Below are 21,361 nucleotides of genomic sequence, written 5' to 3'. Positions count from 1 at the left end.
CCATTTTCATTCTATTTCCATTCTTTTGGATTTTTTTATAAACAGAATAGATGTTTTTTTCAAAACCTAGGCATTTTAGTGTTTACATTTTTAGCACGATATGTACTTTTTTAAATTGATATAATTGCTATATGTATTTTATTTTAAAAGCAAGAATTTATGAGGTCTTGACTTTCGGCCAATAAAACCAGTTTCTCGTAGATAAGCTAGTGTACAATATTTACTACATTACAAGAACACCTAATAAAAACATTTGTATAGGACACTTAAGACACAATGCACCAAGAGCTTTGTTGGTCATGTGTTTGTCTGTCTGTTTGTTTGTCCATCTTTTCTAAATGCATAGTGGTGACACAAAAAGTCAATGATTTTACATTCAAGTATTTAGTTATTTTGCTTCTAGTTTTTAATTCTCTTAATTTTTTAGTTAGGTCATTTTTTTAAAACCCTAGAAACATATAAAGTTTAATATTATTTAATATTTTGATATTACATCATTCGGTGTTAATATTGTTATTTCATTGTAGAACGTCCCTAATTGTATTAAATTGGTCAAATAAACCTTACCACTTCTGTTGTTTAGTATTGAAGCTACTTTATAACTATGGTCAGTCTGTAAGTTAACAGAGATCTAAAGGAATAAGACAATGATCGTAAATTAGTTGACATCCCCAATGATAAGAAACAAAATTACCCATTATGTAGACTACGATCATTGGTTGAAATGTTTAAACACTCAACTCAATCAACCAACCATTCAAAATTTTAAAAAGTCCCCAAAGTTGTAAGGCCAAGGAATAAGTAAACGTTATTATAAAACTTTGGGGACTAGGGAAGTGACTTGATTCTCAAAAGCCTAAAACTTAATGAATAATAATATTTTTTAGGATTGCAACTTATCATCCTTGCCTTTCTATAAAAAAAAGTGAATAAACATATTCTATAATCCATCAATATTATGTTAAACATACAATATAGAACATCTAAAACCATTCTTCATAACTTGTACAAAATATGCTTTTATAGGTTTGGGGTATGCTCAGCAAAAGATGTTTTAGCAAAATCCTCTAATAATGGAAATTAATAGACAATGAGTTTGTTATCTGCTTGAAAACAATTTTTATTTTTTTCTACCCTGTTTTATATTCAAAATACCAAAATTTTAAAATTTGCTAATTTTATTAACGTTAACATAAACCCAAACCCGTGGTAAAGAAAAAAAACAACTTGTATACTCCACCTTGAGTAATGGAACAATATTTTCTAAATTTAAAGTAAAATAATCCATCTTTTATTCAATAAAAGCGTATATGTATTTTTAGTAGGGATGTTATGAAAAAAAATCAATTGTTTTTCCATTAAACTGCTGGTTTTTGAATGGTGGAAAACTTGGAGTAAATACAGTTTATCTTCTTTCACTTTTTCATTCCAGCCTTTAAACATTTATTTTGATAACAAAATGGTCTTTTAACTAAATTTCGCAATACACCTAGCATATATTTTGTTTCCGAAAATACACACATAGGGTTTTATGTACATAGGTACATAATAATATAAATATTATATATCTTATATTTATAAATAAAAAACATTATAGAAGAAGAAGATAAGGATATAACAGAAAAAAATTATGTTCAAATAGTTTTGATTTTCTGACCAATAATTAAAAATCTAATATATTTTTAAGTTTAAGACTTGAAGACAAAGACACTGTAATCAAAAGAATGCAGTAAGATATACATTATAACTATATTTCTGATTAATTGTGAAATATTCACTTCACATTATTTTTATATTCTAAAAGTGTCTAACTAAAAACAGACAAAAGAGCAAATAAAATTAAGGGATCATTTAATTAAATTATGTGAGGTTATCAAGGAGACAAAAACAGTATTTTTTAGTCATACTGTTTGGATAATATAACCATTTGGTGGAAGCATAGACGTCCAAGGGGGTGGTAAAGGGGTGATTACCCCCCCCCCCCCCAAATGAATTTGGGGGTGTCTAGGCACCCCCAAAATTTTGGATTTTCAATTTTTACCCCCCCCCCCCCAAATAAAAAAAATTGCCTCTATGATATTAGGATTACCCCACCCAAAATTTATATTTTCAAATTTTTACCCCCCCCCCCCCAAATTAAAAAGCTTGGACGCCCCTGGGTGGAAGTGATGATACACCGGAATATAAATGGATTCCCTTGCTATAGAATATTTAGGATAAAAACTTTTTATTCAATAGAAATTAGAAACCACTTGTGTTTGTCTTTATACAAAATAACCAAAATATTTTTTTAACATTAGCTTTTTTTCTTTTTGTTAGAATAGCTTGTGTTCAGGGCTTTACGGATAAGGGGGGGGGGGGGGGTTGATCAACCCCAAATATCATCATAATATCAATACTATAATTTTTTAGGAAAATTGTTTGTAATACTTGATATACATGATTTTCAGTATAGCTGAGAACCGGTTCTAATCCAGCGGACATCGCTTGGCTGTGAAGCCATACTGGAAAAAATCTCCCTATAATTTTTTATTTACACCAATTGGCAATTTTTAAAGAGAAAACTCATTAAGTTATTATGTTATAATTCTACTCGAAAAAAAGATCTAATTAATTACTAATCTACGTTTTTTTACGGAACACTTTTCTACCAAGGTTTGTTTAAATAGTAGGGGAAAGAAAAATCTCTCAGAATAGAGATAAAAATTAATGATAACTAATCAATAGAAGAAAGACAATAATTGCGGTTCGATTTAGAATAGAGTAAACTATATCCTTATAATTAAGTAACAGGGTGTTTGTGTGTGTGTGTGTGTGTGTGTGTGTGTCTGTCTGTACCAAAGGATCTCGCTAATCGCTGAACCGATATGCTTCTCCTTTAAAGGGTAGCATCAAATAGGTTCTGAGAAATATAATAATTTATTTGGGAGAGGGTACCACCACCCTCCAAAGAGAAATCGTCCCTAAAAAAATATGACACTCCAAAAAAAGTTTACTTGTTTTTAAATTGAAAATGCCACTTTTTCCTTCAACTTTAACTGCCCCTAGAGGCATTTAGTAAATAGAAAAGTATTTAAAAAGTTAATCTGTGCTTAATAACAGTGGGCCATGTTCTATTCAGATTATTTATCAAGTTTTGGAAGATTTGGGGTTAGATGAATATGTCAAAAGTTTTTTAACATGATCGATCTTGTTAAAATAGATAAGATTCACGAATAGAAGGATTATTCATAAAAGAAAAATTGTACCGCCGCCAATAATAAAGATAAATATTTCCTCTAACATCAAACAGAGAAAAAAAAGAAACTGTAGTTTGAATTAGCTAAAATATTTGGGTGTCCTCCTTCTTAAATTTTTAAGATATGATATAATACTTTTAAACATTATTCTTAGTTTAATCTATCTATCCATATATTCGTGAAAGTATAAAGTAGTTCTTCAAATTTACATAAATTCATATCTCAATCATGTCAGGGACCGCAGGAACAAAACAACAAAAGAAAAAATGGAACAGAACAGACAAATATTAAAGTACAGCTTAAAATACTGCTTACGGGTTTTTTAGATGCGTTTACCATTAGATTGAACCCAGTAAAAGTGTCGGACTGATTATGACGTAAAAAAATAATTAGCCAATGAGAGGCAACTATAAATTTTACCATTGGTCAATTATGGCCTCTCATTGGCTAATTTTATTTTTTTTACGTCATAATCAGTCCGACACTAATACTGGGTTCCATTAGATTATTTTCAAGTATAGCTTTAAATTCGATCAATATCCGCAGGATTATAACCGGTTCTCATCTATACTAAAAAATCATGTATAGCAATGTATTACAGACAATTTTCCACAAAAACTAAAATAAAAATTGTAATATTATTTATACCAGTCTTGTTATCTCTGGCCTTGGGACCTCGGGTCTAATAAAACTGGTTTTAATCTTATAATATTACATTTTATTATCTTGGGAAAGCTGTCTACAAAACGATGCGATAAATTACTTTTCAACTTTAAATAAAAATCTATGAATTTATAAGTGGCTCTTATGTTTTTATGCTACTGAATGGGATAAGTGGTTTTAAACATTATAAAATCTCTTTATTAAGCTTATAATCATTTTAAAATAGGATTATTCTTACGGATTTATTGAATTTAATATATTCTATTTTTATTGGTATTAATATATACAAAATACTTATTATTAAATAAGTATCAAATTTTTTTTTGGATATTAATTCCGTAGAAAAGAAAATAATTTTACATTTTTTTAATTAAAATTTAACTAATTGTAACTAGTTTTCACCAATAAAATGAAATAATGTATGAATTTCAGAATGGAAAAGTTTTAAAATCTATTTAGTTAAAATATCTCTTCCATTTTAAATTAAAAGTGTGCATAATTTTGAATGTTTAAGAATAATTGATATTACTTGCAAACATAGGAGAACAAAAAAGAAGTGTTAACACTCTCTCAAAACTAGAAATGAAAAAAAAACAATAGCATTGACTGACAATATTTTTCCACGAATATTAAAATAAAAATCATAAAACGAAGTTTTGTTAGTCCGGGCCTTTTGCCCCTCGGGGCTAATAAAAATGGTTTTAATCTTATATTTTTTCATTTTAATATCCGCGGAAAGGTGTCTATAGAAAATATATACCTGCAACACACTCCACCTCAACCTCTTCCCCGGCTCCGGCCACCAGATCTCCTACCAGAGCTTGGCTCTCTCCTGCCAGCCTCAGGTATACCTTCTCTGGAGGTACTGAAATAGATAGATAGATAAATATACATCCTATTTTTTATATAATATGTATTAATTTGTAAAACTGCAAACGATAAAATATGACCTATTTTTTCTCTTTAAAGATTCTCTTTAAACACCTGCCCCGTTTTATATAAAGATGATAACTCCCCCCCAACCCCAAGAGGATATAAACAGTAAAAAACCCCGCAGGGGGTATAATTTTCTAACACTTCTTTCTTATTTAGTCTTTATAAAGGATTCAAAATGGAAGGACATATATTTTTTTAACTCTTATTTTATACATCTCAATTGGAACTGATGATCTATTTTTATAGAGAAACATACGTCTTCCATCAATAAAAAAAAGTTAAAAAATTAAACTGTGTTTATACATATAATAATAATATTTTAAAAAGTAGTAAGGTTTGCTTTTGTCTGACGCTTAAGATCTTAATGAATACTACTGAATTTATTGGATTTTATATTTTTGATAAGCTTTACATAGATCCTGTGATGGTTTGAGGCTATTTAATTCTTTAGAGATAGATAGCTAAATAGTTACTTAGATGGATATTATACATACATCCCCGTATATTAAGTAGTAAGGTTTTCTTGTCTGAAGCTTAAGATCTCAATAACTAGTGATCTGATGGGTTGTCTATTTTTGGTAAGCTTTAAATGGGTCCTGTGATACTTTTAGGCTATTAAATTCTTATATTGGTTTGGTTTTAGAATAAATAGCTCCTAGATGCTAGGAGCGCAGACGTTAGTAGAAACATAACATAGCTCTGTGTTATTAATTAGAGACTAAGTTTTAAGTTACCATATTTTGTCATTTTATCTTTACAATGTGCAAAAAAGCATGCGACAAAAAATCCAGATATACGTAAATGGAAGATAAAAAGAACATGTATAGCTTTCTTTTAAAAATTGTGAAATTAAATCCATTAATTAAATTTGCCCATTTACAAATAAACAAGGTATAAGATATCCTAACCCTACATCCTCGTGTTTATTTAAACTTTGCTCACTATTTTTAGAGTAACAAGAAACTATTTTCCAAAATGCGTAGCTCTCTTTTAAGAAAATATAATTGATATATGTACATAAGAGAGAAAAAAAGGACATAAAAAAATTAAAATCCTATTATATAAAGTAGTAAGTTTTGTTGTCTGTTGCGAAGAATCTCGCTAACCGCTGAACCGATATGGTTACAGTGAAGCTTCTTATAGGTTCTGGAAAGGTTTTGGAAGAGGGTACCTCCACCCTCCCAAGAGAAATAGCCCCAAGAAACAAATTACTATGGTAATTTTAAAACTAATATCAAAAGTGTAGTGGTTCGACTACCCCTCTCCTTCAAGCGCCACTAGAGGCCTCTTGGGGCGCACCCGCCAGTATAGAAAAAAATAATAAAATGAAGAGTAGAATATAAATCAGAAAAGATAATTTATTACAATGAACACGAGAAGAAAGCTTTTAGAGATGGAACGCATCTTAAATTTGTAGGGAATTAGCTTTTTGTAGGTTGAAAGATTAGCCTAGCAAAAACATTTTGTCCCTACATGTTGTCAACCTTTAGCTTCATTTTGGGATACAGACAATTTATAGTACAAAGTAGGAGAATGTCCGTCTGTCTGTCTACAGATTCTGATGTTTAAGATCTCAGTAACAGCTGAACCGAACAATGGTTTTATGCTTTTTTTCTTAAGATGGGGGTAATGAATTAGTGGTTAAAACGTTTGAACACTTAACTTAATTAACCAACCAATCAAAGGACAATCAAAGTCAAGACGACGAATAAGAAAACGTTTTTATGAAACTTTAGGGACTAGTGTAAAGAACAGCCCAATGTGACATACCTCTCTGCATCATACCTCATTTCTAAAGTTTGTTTTCCTTAATACTTGTCACTGACTCAACATGTAAAGAAATTTAATCCTTTTTTTACCCCAGGTTATCTTTGAGCTAGTCAACGCTAGGAATATGTAAATTGTACGACTTTAGGTTTAGGTTAAGTAAGTTTTAAAAAGGGCCCCGCAGGGTTAGAACTTCCTGTAAGAGTTGAATAAAAGATTCAATTAGATAATTGCATGAGGCAGCTTATAAAATATGATATAATAAATCATGTGCCTAACAAAAAAAAAGTCATAAAATACAAATGACTAATGGAAGGCCAGTGTACATTGTAATTTACCAATGGTATTATGTATAATAGCCTATCATTGGTCATTTGTATTGGATCGTATCATTTTTTTACTAGACACTATAAGCTGCTTTACTACTATCAACAATTAATGATTACCTTTCCTTTTTCCCTGAGTAAAAGAAGTTAGGTGAGAAGAAAATTGTCCAATTTGCTAAGCTTACTAATCATCAGGATTAGAGGATTAGTATAGAAGTTAAAAATAAGTAATATGGGGCTAAATATCTATCTATAAATTTTAAAATTTTACTTTGATTTACATCACAAACAGTTATGTTCGTAAAAAGCGCAGCAATAACAAGCTAGCATCATTATTGATGAGATAAATCTTAATTGTTATCAATATATTACTGAATATTCAGGGAGAAAAGGGACTTGGGTTGTGTATTACACTAGTCCCCATAGTTTTATGATAACGTTTTCTTATTCTTTTTCTTAATAACTTTGGAGGCTTTTGTTAAATTTTAGTTGGTTGGTTCATTAATAACCAGTCTCAATCTTTTGCATAAATTGAAAAAAAATGTAAAAGGTATTGAATCATAGACATAGAATTTTCTATTAATATATCCTTTTCGGAAATATAGATTTTCTATAATGTTTTCCTACATTTTTAGTTAGAACTAAAGAGATATGCTAATTTGATCTATCAGAACAATCCTATTATAGTAAAGAGTAAAGTTTTTTTTGTCTGCAGCTTAAGATTTCGAAAACTACTAAACTGATTAGGTTCTTCACTTTATGGAAGCTTCTTATTTTAAACTTTTTAATTTTTATATCTAAGTTTGGTTTTAGACTATTTTTCTACTAGGAGCGCAGCCGGTAGTTTCAATATAAAAGATATATGAAATGAAATTAGCTTTTCCAATAATATAAATTATGTTAATAATAAGTTATTTGGCCTTTAGATACACTTAGATACATATGAATTATAGGCGTAGTCTAAGTTTTGATATTTAAATAATTTTTCTCCATTTGCATATCACTAATATTTTTATCAATTTTATGTAATTATCTAAAAAGCATATCACACCGGGCGTTTTAAAGTCATGTGATTTATGGATAAAAGTAATATCTTATATACATTTTATTCATTTTTGTTGTCTAGAAATGGATACATTATTATATGGATGTTACACCATATTTTAAGTTTTCTGATAAGGTGAAACTTGCAACGGGATAAAACAACGATAAAATGTACCCACTTTACCCCATCACTTCCCTCCAACTGGATGAACGAACTGACCAATAAATGATTACCTTGTTAGCAACCTAAATTGACGACAATTTTTATCGTGTCATAATATCCACATAAATATATTCTTTATCAATTAGTCTAGCTTTGTTACTTATGGATAAAAATGTCATATCCTTGTTTGAAAAGTATTTAGTAAAAAATAAAATATTAATCAGTCGTCAATTATAAAAAAAGTAATTATTTTGGTGTCAATTGTGTCTCAACTTTAACAAGCTTGGTACAAAATTAAAGACTTTTAGTCATATTTAGAAAGGTCCGACATTTAAGAAATTTATCAAATATTATTTTCCTCGCCCCTAGCCTTTAGGGAAGGACGTGAAGATTAAAAGAATAGCCTGAGACCATTTCAGGACACTAAAAAATTAACTTTTAAAACAATTTCTTTAAGATAAAATGGAAACAAGGATAACAACATCCATAAGTAGCGTAGCACAAAAAATAAAATCATGAATGGTAATACGTACAAGTAGATTTGAAGTGTATTTATTAATTGATTTATTGGAGAAAATAAACACGAAACCCTGTTTTATTTTGTATAATGATGACGGTCAAAGTAAATTACATAAAAGATGCTCATAACAATGGGAAAATTTTTTTGATACTGATATCCCAAAAAATTTTTTTTTAAATTTAAAAATAGCCAAAAACCTGCAAAAAGGAAGTCTGACCTTCATTGTTGTTTTCTTCAAACAACAGGAAATTTAATTTTTATATGTATAACTGAAAAAATTTTGGAAATCTTACCATAAACACCAAAGATATGGAGAAAAATGTGAAAAATACAAAAAATAGCCTAAAACCTCCTGAAAGGCAGTCTGACTGTCATAGTTGATTTCTTTCAAGGAGAGGAAATTTAATTTTGATATCTATTACTAAAAAAATTTTGGAAATCGGACTACAAACACCAAAGATATGGAGAAAAATGTGAAAAATACAAAAATGGCCTAAAACCTGCTTAAAACCAGTCTGACCGTCATAGTCGTTTTCCTTAAACGACTGGAAATTTAATTTAGATATCTATAACTGAAAAAAATTTGAAGATCGCACCATAAACACTGAAGATATGGAGAAAAATGTGAAAAATACAAAAATAGCCTTAAACCTGCTAAAAAGCGGTCCTAACGCCATTGATGTTTTATAATTAATTGTGCTTCTTAATGATGGGAATGTTGTCAAAAAATTTCAGCATTCTATCTTTTATAGGAGCTGAGTAAATCTCATTTCCCCCATAGCGTTACGGACTGACGGACGGACGGACGGACCAAGTGAATTATAGAGTAGCTTCGCTACTTAAAAGGGGATTGATTTGGGTGGTCTACTAGCATATAAGTCAATGCAGGTAGAATAATTTAAATAGTATCAAATTATATAGGGTACCAAAAAAGTAAAGGCTTTTCCTTTTGAATAGAGGACATTTAATTTAGCTACACACAATATATACCTAAGACATTAGTTGCCTATGTCCTAGAATTTTTAAAGCTAAGATATAACAATTGAATTTATACATTAGCTTTAATAATGCAATTGTGATATACCACTTAAAGCGTCTTTAAACCTAACGTATGTCTATTTGCACATTGGTCTATTAAAGTAATAAGGTTTTCTTTGACTGTAGCTAAAACTTTCAATAGCTACTGAAATGATTAAGATCTTCATTTTAAGGGTTCTTAGATGGTTTTAGGTTTTAGTTTAGTTTTAGGCTATTATCCTAATTTCCGTACTCCTTTAAATCAGAGGTCCTAGTTGATAGGAGCGCAGCCGCTAGTAATAGATAATTCATGCAATTTCCATTAATAAAGATAACTCGAATTTAACAAAGATAATATAAATAATCTCAAAAAAAAATTGTCCAAAAATGTTCTACAGATATCCATCGTGCAATTTGGATGAGATATCATCACATAAAATGGGATCAACCCGGCTAATTCAGGCATTTAGGGCTAGGTCAATAATAATATAATAAGAAAAATTAAGAGAAATGCCACAACTGAAAATAAAATACCAGCTAGTATTTCTATATTTAGGATGATATTAATTGCAGCATGATAACGTGTAATAGATAAAAATGCATAAAATGACTTTGATTGACATATGTTCATAAGCAAAATATTTTTTTTTATTTCTCCCAAGTCTTTGCTAAGAAATAGTTTGATTTTATTAGACCAAACTTACCTCTCCCTCAACCCCTGCAGGGCTAAATCCTTTACCTTTTAAGGTCTGAGACTAAATTATTTATTTATGCCCCGGCCTAAGCGACATTTATGGAGTAAAATACTTTTAATATGCATGCACAATAAGAGTATACAGGCGAACAGTATAAATTGGGACTTTCTAGCTGTTATTATAGCAACATAAGACTATGAAATGCAAGTCAGCTATAGTATAATTTAAACAAAAAAATACAGTTCATTTATAATAGTAGCGCAGCAAATGACTTTACCTCTTTAAAAATACGGACAAGCGGACGTACATACAAAATGAATTATTGAGTTGCTTCGCTACTAATATTAGCTAGACATTTATAATAAAAATAGTGTCTTATTTTAATCTAAGTGTATCAATTTTACTATATTTACTGTATAAATGTGTAAAATGTGTTCCTCATGGAACTTAAATTCTTAAAATGCTATATAAAGTATATAACCTACGGTAAATTTCTTTTTAGTTTCAGCATAGCATTTAGTCTAAAGGAAATTTTTAATAAGTACAAAGTAAAAGAAATCAGATACAGTTCCAATGAAATTGCTTTTAAAGCAAAGCTTTCCTATAAATAGGGTAAGTCCTTATTTAGTTCTGACATTCTACAAGTATCAATGTTCGTTAGGCCTACCTTCTAAATTTAGAGCTTCGATTTTATGGATGTTGTCATCCTTGTTCTAATTATTTTTTTACCTCTTACAACAAGCTTGGCTGCTTCGGAGATTAGTGTGTCCCTGTTTTGAAAGCTGCTGGCGGTCACCTACAATTAAAAAGAGATGAGACAATGGACTATAATTTGATGTAAAACACCATTTACAATATACACAATAACCCCTTCTGTTGATTTAGATGATTAGTTGAATCATTTGGACACTAAAGGATTGTACAAACTAATAAAGATTTTTAAAATGAAATAGAGAATTTATTCATAAAACTTTGGGTACCAGTTTAAGTTACAGTGCAATATCTACTCCCTTCCTAATGAGAATAAAGAAATAAAGACTATTTTTTCTTTACAAATAAGTATATCTACATTTGAAGCAAAACTTGTTAAATTGATAAGTTTAATATTCCTGTACACATTAATGTATATATGTCTAATAGATATTCAGACTTATATAAAAAAAAATTGAAGAGTAACCACGCTACAAAAGTATTAAACCGTCCGTGTACCTGACAGACCCAGTCTCCGTCATCATACTCCATCTCCGCTGAGAGAATCCTAAGGGAGCAGTCCTCCACCCCACTACCAGTGGCCCACTCATACTTGCCAGGGTGGACACCCACAGGCAGGGAGTTACGCTCCCACCTACACTCTCCTTTCTTGTTGAGCACCCTGCAGGGTAGGATCACGGACCCGCCCGGGTTGACCTCGGCGTATCCAGGTTTTTCTATCCATTCCTGAAAATTTATCTTTATTATTTTATTTTTTTAATTCCTAATAATACTTAGGTAGCAATAAATTTCATCAATCTTTTTTTAACTAATGTTTTTATTTACTTGAGAGAAGGTTGAGTGAAAGTCGACAATCCACTTTCAATTTTACTTTTAAATGGAAAACTGAGAAAAAAAATCTTTTAGGAGAGGCGGGATAATTTTTTTGAGAAGAGTGGTGGTAATTACCCACCCCCTAAATAGTTATAAATCTAAAATTATATAAAACTAAATAGTCAAAATATATGAATTAAACAATATAAATTTGAAATAAGCTTCGAATAAATTAGTTTTAGTATTTGAAACGTTAATAAAAATGAAACAAAATTGCAGTAGTTAACCTATTTATTTAAAACGTACAATTAAATTGACAATAATCAAACATGTTTTTATCATTGTTAATTACATTTTAATCTATATTTATATAAATATTATGTTTCTAAAATTAGCATTTTTAAATATTTTAAAAGCTTAATAATATCTAATTAATTCCATTGGATTGAATTATATATCCTTAGTAAATAATTTTATAGTTTTTGTTTTAGAATTTCAGGATAATAGTTAGATAATTGTTGACTATATGAAGATAATTGTTTAACCTTATATTTTTTATAAGCTGCTTCAACCCTAGCATCTAAAAGAAGGCCAGGGGAGGTAACCACTTAAAGACAATTTTTGATACTTCATAAAAAATGCAACCCATATGGACTATCAATGTCAAAAAAAAACTTACTACTTTATGGTATAGATTTTAGCTAATGAAATAATGTAAAGAATAATCGAATCTATAAAAAAAAATGTTTTTATTCCAATTTCTAGACAGTCAAAAGTTAAGGATACGTTAAATTTTACTTGCAAAAATTTGGAGGAGTCAAAGGTTTTTTTAGTGTGTCAAATCCCTCCAAAAGCTTAATGTTAAATTATCATTTTTCATCTTATAAATTGTGCTAAAATGTTATAAACCTTTTATATAAAAGTAAAGATTTCAAAAGTATTAAACTGATTGAGTTTTCCTTTTTGGGGAAGTATTATTAGAGAAGGTTTTAGGCTAAATTTAAAGCCTTTAAGATATATTTCTGGCCCCTACTTACTTATTTCTTTTTATTACAAAGCACTTAGATGCTAGGAGCGCAGCCGCTGGTTCAACATAAAAAAATTAAAAACTATACCTGAACAGCTAACGATGATGTGAAAAAGGAAGAAACAATCAAAATTTGTCTAAAGCACAACATTTTTTAGCTATATATTTTTTGTTTATATTTTCATTTCACTAAAATATTATTAAATAAAAATCACTTCTTTATTGATCTTATAATTATCGTTTCATTTTATATCACTTTAAGTTCTTTTAATTAAATAATTCACTATTTTATTAATATAACAGCAAAATTGCTTATTTTTTGATAAGCATTAATAAATATATGCTTCTTGTGTAAAATGCTTATAGTATACTATTACATTTACAACTTCTTAAAGTCCGTCGATTTGGGTGGTATTTCTTACACACACATACACATAGAGAGAAAGAGAGAGACAGAGAAGGGGGGAAGTATGGGGAATTTCATCAAGCCGGTGAAAAATTAGCCGACGGGCATCTATCCGTCAAACGCGGGAAAGACAAAATTGAACGAAGTATGTTATTACCCAATACACACACACACGCACACACACACACATGGGGAAAATAACGTACTGGTGCGGTGGTGTTAGCTCAATAAGGCAGATAGCATGTCGTGCCTGTACGGCAAGATTTCCCTGATTTCTTTGGTTTTCTTCAATTATGGTTACTCATAAGGAAAATATAACAAAGCAGAATAGGGGGGATATTGTTTAATGTAAACAGAGAGGGGAAGGAAGGTAATACTATATTGTAGTATTTGAGTAAGTGGGGGAGATTGATAAAGAAGGAAGAAAGAGCTATCTATCTATCCAACCAAGTTTGATATATTTCGATCTATCTACCCAACCCATCTATCTATCTATCTAACTATGTATACAAACCATGGAAGATGACTAAATTACTAACTTCTAAGACACAATTGGGGCAACACAATCAGAGCTAGAGAGGGAAGGGAGGACTTTAGTTTGTATGTTGACAAAGATTCTGAAAATTAAATCAAATACCCAGAGAGAGGGGACAATGGGCTGTTTATTACACTAGTCCCCAAAGTTTTAAAAGTTTTCTTATTCGTTAGCTTATCAACTTTGGAGACTTTAGTGAATTTAAATTAGTTGATTCCTTAATCTACAGAATGGGTAATTTTGTGTATCATCATTGGGGATGTATTTCAATGTATCGGCCATTGTCTTCACCCTTCAGATGCCTACCTTTATATATTAGAAGAGTTGTTTCAAAAATAATTTAATATCTAAACCAAATAGCAATAACATTTAGAAAAGATATTCACTTTTACTTACTGCTACAATAACATTAAAGCATTAAAGCAGCTATTTAACTGCTTTATATAAGTTTTTTTGCATTACTAGCTGCTACGCCCCTATCATCTAAAGGCTTTGTATTCGAATGAGCAGTAAGATAGCTTTAATATGCAAGAATTTTAAGAATATTCTATGAACCATTGTCCATTCTTTCTCTGTTTTATATCTATAGATATTAAGGGATCATTTAAAGGGATGGTAAAATGATTTTCATTCCCAATTTAAAAAAAAATTAAAATTGATAACCAAAATTAGCCTTTCTATAAAATACAATCTCTGCTTAAGAGGGTATTTTGAGTGATAGCGCCAAGTTTTACCAACGTTTTTATATAAATTTTGGTTCCATGTAATTTACAGTCCAATGTCCAATCTTTTGCTTTTTATAATACTTTTCTCTGTTGATGATAGGTAGGGGATGTTATATGGAACATTGAAGAGTTTATAAAGTGGAGGGAGGAACTACTTAGGGTTAGGTTGGCAGGGGGCAATGCAGGGGTACGGTTAAGTGGGCAGAGGGGCACTGCAGGGATAGGGTTGTCTGAGTAGGGGGCCGGGGCATGAGTGGATAATAATTTCCGTTTTTGGGCCCAGGGAAATAGCTTCTGAAGACAGTCTAGATTAGAGTACTAGTTTCCATAATTAATAAGGCCCTAATTACATAAGATTGGAAAATTTTGCATTTCCAATAATCAAAAAAAAACAGTTTATTTCTAATTTTCCTAGTTGATAACAAATACTACTTTAAATTTAGTTATAAATCTTTAAATGTTGTCTATAGTAGCTACGTTATATGTACATGCTTCCAAGGATCTCTATATTGAATAATAACTTTATGAATGTAGCAAAATCAAGTTGAAATCATATTGTAATATCCCAGTAAATGGTGACCTTTGAAAACCAAAACTTAGGTTTGATGAAGTTGCTACATTTTCTGAGTGAAATTAGTTGAGATAATTGAGTTATTAGTATAGATTCAAGCGACTGCGCCACTAGCCATCATTTTCTTTGCTCCAGAAAAGGACTATGAGTATCAATCACCAAGTAAAATATTGGAGGTTTCTGTGTTTTAGAGAAATTTTAAATTAAATAGGTTCACCCCTCAACAAACAATAACATATTCTACCAAATACTAATTGAAAGCTTGCCCAAGAATTACAAACCTAATGTTCCGACAGTTCTTATGATCTAACTGGACGACCATATCAACATACTTACACTACTATGGTTTTTAAAATAAGTATAAATCAGAGAAATATGAAACTATTTCATATTTCAATTTTATTGATATCTTAACATGGATAGACTATTTCAATCTAAATTTAACATCTTAATGAACATAAACAAACGCATATATCAAGCTACTTTAATATATTTGTCTAATATAAAAGTAAAGGAAAAAAGAGAAAATCGAAAATTGAAGCAAGAAAAAGCAAAATCAAGAATAGCAAAAAATTAGGGATGGGTCTCAAATTAAGGGGTTTCTTTGTCAGTCATAGAAATAAGGATTGTAAAAAACAGATGTGATGATTTAATTAATTATTAGAAGCTGCGCTCTAAGCATCTAGGAGGTAAATATTCGAAGGAGTTTTGAAAGTAGGAAAACAGCCTAAAACCAAACTTAGAAATAACAATCAAATAGCCTAAACCCATCCAGGGACCACCTGAAAGTTTCCATAAAATGGAGAACTCAATCTGTTCAGTAGTTATCGAAATCTTAAGCTACATCCAAAGAAAAACCTATTACTTTATATAATAGTATTAGACATTGTGCTGCCATTTTATCAACATAAGTATGCATTCATTATGCGAATAGCATTAATTTGTAGGTTTTTCATAGTAAAGTTTAATGGTTCCATGTTTAACCAGGATTGTTTTCTCAGGGATCTAAAGGGATAAGACAATGGCCGATAAATTGATGATACATAAAATTACCCTTTCAGTAGATTAAAATTAGTTTTTGAATCGTTTTAACACCCAACTTAATGAATCAACTAATTAAAATTCCCTAAAGTTCCCAAAGTTGTTAAGAAAACATTATTATAAAACTTTGGGGACTAGTAAAAGAAACAGCCCATTGTCCTCTCTCTCTCGGTTGTTTTCCATAATACTTTTCACAGGTCCCAGAAATTAGCGGGAGTTTGAGAACGGTAGCTGAAATACACGTCAATTTGGACTAAAATATATCATACACTACTGCAGTAAAAATATTGTATTTTAGCTAGATATTAAAGAGGTGAAATGATTTAGCTTTTTAGTTAAAATACACTTTAATTTAGACTAATTTTCATACAAAAATAAAGTTAAAACTAGTATTATTCTTATTATAAAAAAATTATTTAATAAAGAAGTTGGGTTTCTTTCTTTGGTTGCTGCTTAAGATTCCTTAAACAGCTGGACTCTTCTTGAATAATTTTCCATTATAGCTTCGAAACCAATTAAGCATCGTAATACAGACAATTCACCGCGAAAATTAATACCTGTTTTGTCAGGTTGGGCCTTCTTTTTATCTTATCATTTTGATATCCGTGGAAAGCTGCCTATAATAATATGCGACAAATTATTGTTCTAAGTTAATCTTTTATTGGGTAAACAATCGAAAAATAAAATGATCATGTTTCAGGTTGGCTAAATGGAAAATTGGTATTCTTCTTCTTCTTTGTATAAACTCTAATGTAGACATCAATTTTGACATTAGTTTGATTGCAAATATGAACCTAGGGACCACCGGATAAAGGCCTCAATATCAAAAGGTTGGAAAATATATAAAAAACAAGGATGACAACATCCATAAAAGCGAAGCACTGAAACGGTAGGACAAACGGACATAAACACTTGTATAGTGTCTAAACTGAATGATCAGAATATAAAAGTATAAGAGTCAAAGCTAAATTGTAAATAAATTTGTTGAAAAACTGCTTGATACAGGATAATGTTTATGGATATACTTACATTTTTAGGACTTGATTATAGAGTTGCTTCGCTTAAATATTTTTCTTTGTTGTCCCAGGAATCAATATACCAAAAATCAGATCAAACGGATAATTAGATCACATAAAAATTTGTTTTTAAAAAAGTAGAAAAATCAACATGTTTAAAATGGACGTACGGACATTCTGGTAATGATTATAGAGTTGCTACGCTTTCTAAATCGTACCTAACTACTACAGGAATCACAATGCAAAGTTTGATATCGATAGGACTATTCTAACATGCCTAAATTAACGAATAAAAGCTATCTATCTCGGACGGACGGACGGACGGACGGACGTACGGACGGACGGACGGACGGACCGACCCTAATTATAGAAAAGCTTCGCTTTTAAAAATTATAGCTAATACCTACACAATATAAAGAAGGAGCAAAAAGTCAAAGTAACTACCTATAAAATATAACATTTATAACCCTTTAGAGCTGATAATGATGATTGATTATTCAGGAATATATCTTATTTTACAAAGTTCTGAGTATTTTTGGTTTGTCCTTTAAAAAGTGCCGTGCAATTCACAAAGGTCCTAGATCAGTTTTAGGCTATTTTTTTTTTTATTTGATTTTTTTTATAGATTTGGCCTATTGCCATGGCGCCTACCTTTCCCTTCTAATTCAGTACCCTTGAATGATGGAGCAGCTAGTAATGTGTTAAACCAAAGTAATCGTATTTTCTAACTCTAAACCAAACTAACCTTGTAAAATAAATGCAGGACCACCGAAAAAGAAAATTTACAATCACTGCAAGGAATATTATCAAATCTTACATGGTGATTCATTTAATAGTAATGTACAGTGGCGTGCGAACCGAAGGGGGCGTTTGGGGCAATCGCCCCCCCCTAGCGACCAAAACGCCCCCCCCTGCCCCCCCCTAGCGACCGCCCCCCCTGCCCCCCCCTAAATGTTGAAAAATGCCCCGTTTTGCCCCCCCCTGGTAAACAAAAATGCCCCTTTTTGCCCCCTACCCTACAAAAAGCAAAACTCTCCCAATTCCCAAAAAAAAAGATCAAGAAATACTCAACAAAAAAATTTTTTGGCGCTTCGCGCCAAACAGACAGTTACTATTCATTTAACCTTAATAGGAAGTATCTTTTTTTGTACATCCCCAATGATGATACACAAAATTACCCCTTATATAGATTACAATTAGTGGATGAAACGTATGGAAACTCAACTTAATTAACCAACCAATCAATATTCCATTTAAGTCCCAAAAGATGTTGAGCTAACGAATAAGAAAATGTTTATATGAAATATTGGGGACTAGTGTAATAAATAGCCCAAAACACCTTCCCTCCTCCCTGCATATTTGAAGAAAAAAATTTGCGCTTCGCGCCCTTCCAATTGGTTTCTGCTTTTTATCACATTGTATAAAAACATTTGTAAAAATCAAATATTTAATCAAAAAGTTATTTAAATAAAAATGAAACAGCGTTGGTATTTATCTAAGCCTTTTTTTCAACATTGTATGTCTGTCTAAATTAATAACTATATGATGTCATATGATGTTCAGGATAAGTTTATAATTTTTTTGTGTACATACCCTTACAAAACTTGTTAAAATACGTCACTCTTGTTGTAGTTAATTGATTTTAGTTCAAAGAGGAAATAAATATTTTTCGGTGCGCTTTGCACACAGCCCTAATAAATCCTTGAAAACACCACTTCATGAAAAATTGACAAATTGTTAAATTGCCATTTAAAGAGGGTAGGATATGTTGATATAACTTTTTCTCTTCTCTATAATAACTATGGCTGTCAGTTTGTAATGCTAATGGGGAAATGTAATTTTCTTAACTGCAATTAAAGATAGAAGGCTAAAACTTAATGTTAACACTCCCAACATTATGGAGTATAATTAAATATTAGAAATTTCTGGAGGTCAGACTGCTTTTTATGACGTTTTTGGCAATTTTGTATCTTTCACAATTCCCCCATTGTTTGGTCCAATTCTCAAAATTTTTGTAGCTAAGGGTATCAAAATCAAATTTCGGGTTTAGTCCCTTTCGTGACATTGCCTCTTAATTTCTTCATATTTTCACAGTAGCTTTTCCCCTATTTATAGCCCCTGTGGGGCCAATTGCCTAACCCTGCGGGAAAATCACCTAACCTAACTTAACCTATAATAAACTATTAAAAGCTACTATGAAAATACGACTAAATGCCCCTTAAGAGGCGTTGCCACAAAAGAGACTATACCCCAAAGTTTTCCATATTTCTAAGAGATTTTCATATCTGTAGATGAAAGGACAAGTATTTTTTTTTATTTTTTACAAAGTTCTTTATATCTTTGGATTTTATAGCACAATAAATTTTTTTGTGGATTATAATATCAAAAAAATAAAATCTCTCGTTGTTCTGAGCATCTAGTATGTAATTTACTTTGACTGTCATCACACAACATACAAGAAAAAGGATTTGTGACTTTTTCTACGAATAAGAAAATGTTTATATGAAATATTGGGGACTAGTGTAATAAATAGCCCAAAACACCTTCCCTCCTCCCTGCATATTTGAAGAAAAAAATTTGCGCTTCGCGCCCTTCCAATTGGTTTCTGCTTTTTATCACATTGTATAAAAACATTTGTAAAAATCAAATATTTAATCAAAAAGTTATTTAAATAAAAATGAAACAGCGTTGGTATTTATCTAAGCCTTTTTTTCAACATTGTATGTCTGTCTAAATTAATAACTATATATGATGTCATATGATGTTCAGGATAAGTTTATAATTTTTTTGTGTACATACCCTTACAAAACTTGTTAAAATACGTCACTCTTGTTGTAGTTAATTGATTTTAGTTCAAAGAGGAAATAAATATTTTTCGGTGCGCTTTGCACACAGCCCTAATAAATCCTTGAAAACACCACTTCATGAAAAATTGACAAATTGTTAAATTGCCATTTAAAGAGGGTAGGATATGTTGATATAACTTTTTCTCTTCTCTATAATAACTATGGCTGTCAGTTTGTAATGCTAATGGGGAAATGTAATTTTCTTAACTGCAATTAAAGATAGAAGGCTAAAACTTAATGTTAACACTCCCAACATTATGGAGTATAATTAAATATTAGAAATTTCTGGAGGTCAGACTGCTTTTTATGACGTTTTTGGCAATTTTGTATCTTTCACAATTCCCCCATTGTTTGGTCCAATTCTCAAAATTTTTGTAGCTAAGGGTATCAAAATCAAATTTCGGGTTTAGTCCCTTTCGTGACATTGCCTCTTAATTTCTTCATATTTTCACAGTAGCTTTTCCCCTATTTATAGCCCCTGTGGGGCCAATTGCCTAACCCTGCGGGAAAATCACCTAACCTAACTTAACCTATAATAAACTATTAAAAGCTACTATGAAAATACGACTAAATGCCCCTTAAGAGGCGTTGCCACAAAAGAGACTATACCCCAAAGTTTTCCATATTTCTAAGAGATTTTCATATCTGTAGATGAAAGGACAAGTATTTTTTTTTATTTTTTACAAAGTTCTTTATATCTTTGGATTTTATAGCACAATAAATTTTTTTGTGGATTATAATATCAAAAAAATAAAATCTCTCGTTGTTCTGAGCATCTAGTATGTAATTTACTTTGACTGTCATCACACAACATACAAGAAAAAGGATTTGTGACTTTTTCTACCTAAAATATATATTTATTTAAACTAATGCTCTTTAAATCTTCTTGTCTGTATTCTTATTAATGATTTTTTGTGCTTTGCTACTAATAGATGTTGTCATCCTTGTTGTCATACAATAAAGAAATATTTAAAATCAGTTCTACATATTAGGTTTATTTTTGGTAAATTATTTCCAAAATGAGTGTTTTTATCTCCCCCCCAAAAAATTTTTTTAATGGGGTTATTCATCCTTCCTGCTGAGATTTTATAACATCCCCTTCCTCCCATAAAAAATGTTTTGTGGTGGTGGGGGGGGGGGGAGGGGGTTGGAAGGTTAAATTATCTTTTGTACTTTTTTTTGGAAGATGCTTTCTAGCTCCCTTTCCTTCGGTCATTGCATGGTGGGGAGAAGGGATGGGGGAGAAGATAGGGGGGGAAGAGATGGGAGATATAAATGGGAAATAGGGATGGGAGAAGGG

At 30.7% G+C, this 21,361-nt stretch overlaps 1 protein-coding gene across 2 annotated transcripts in view; it reads right to left on the bottom strand.

The window, feature by feature from the left end:
• Positions 1-13,351, bottom strand: part of LOC145312967 (irregular chiasm C-roughest protein-like) — a 45,772-nt gene extending 32,421 nt beyond the window's left edge. Inside the window, exons 1-4 of one of the 2 annotated variants that reach the window (XM_080152189.1) lie at positions 13,010-13,351; positions 11,580-11,807; positions 11,100-11,166; positions 4,663-4,767 (exon numbers count right to left, since the gene is read on the bottom strand). In XM_080152189.1, the coding sequence (XP_080008315.1) occupies positions 4,663-4,767; positions 11,100-11,166; positions 11,580-11,807; positions 13,010-13,072 (463 nt within the window). In that variant the 5' untranslated portion in view covers positions 13,073-13,351. The remainder of the gene's footprint in view (positions 1-4,662; positions 4,768-11,099; positions 11,167-11,579; positions 11,808-13,009) is intronic. The other variant, XM_080152181.1, reaches the window with a different exon arrangement.
• Between the last annotated feature and the right edge of the window lie 8,010 nt (positions 13,352-21,361).

The sequence above is a fragment of the Acartia tonsa genome, chromosome 1 (genome assembly GCF_053477335.1).
Source record: "Acartia tonsa isolate MP-2025a chromosome 1, ASM5347733v1, whole genome shotgun sequence".
Classification (NCBI taxonomy): Eukaryota; Metazoa; Arthropoda; class Copepoda; order Calanoida; family Acartiidae; genus Acartia; species Acartia tonsa.
The sequence above is the reverse complement of the archived record's forward strand: the minus strand, read 5'-3'. Positions and strand labels throughout refer to the sequence as shown.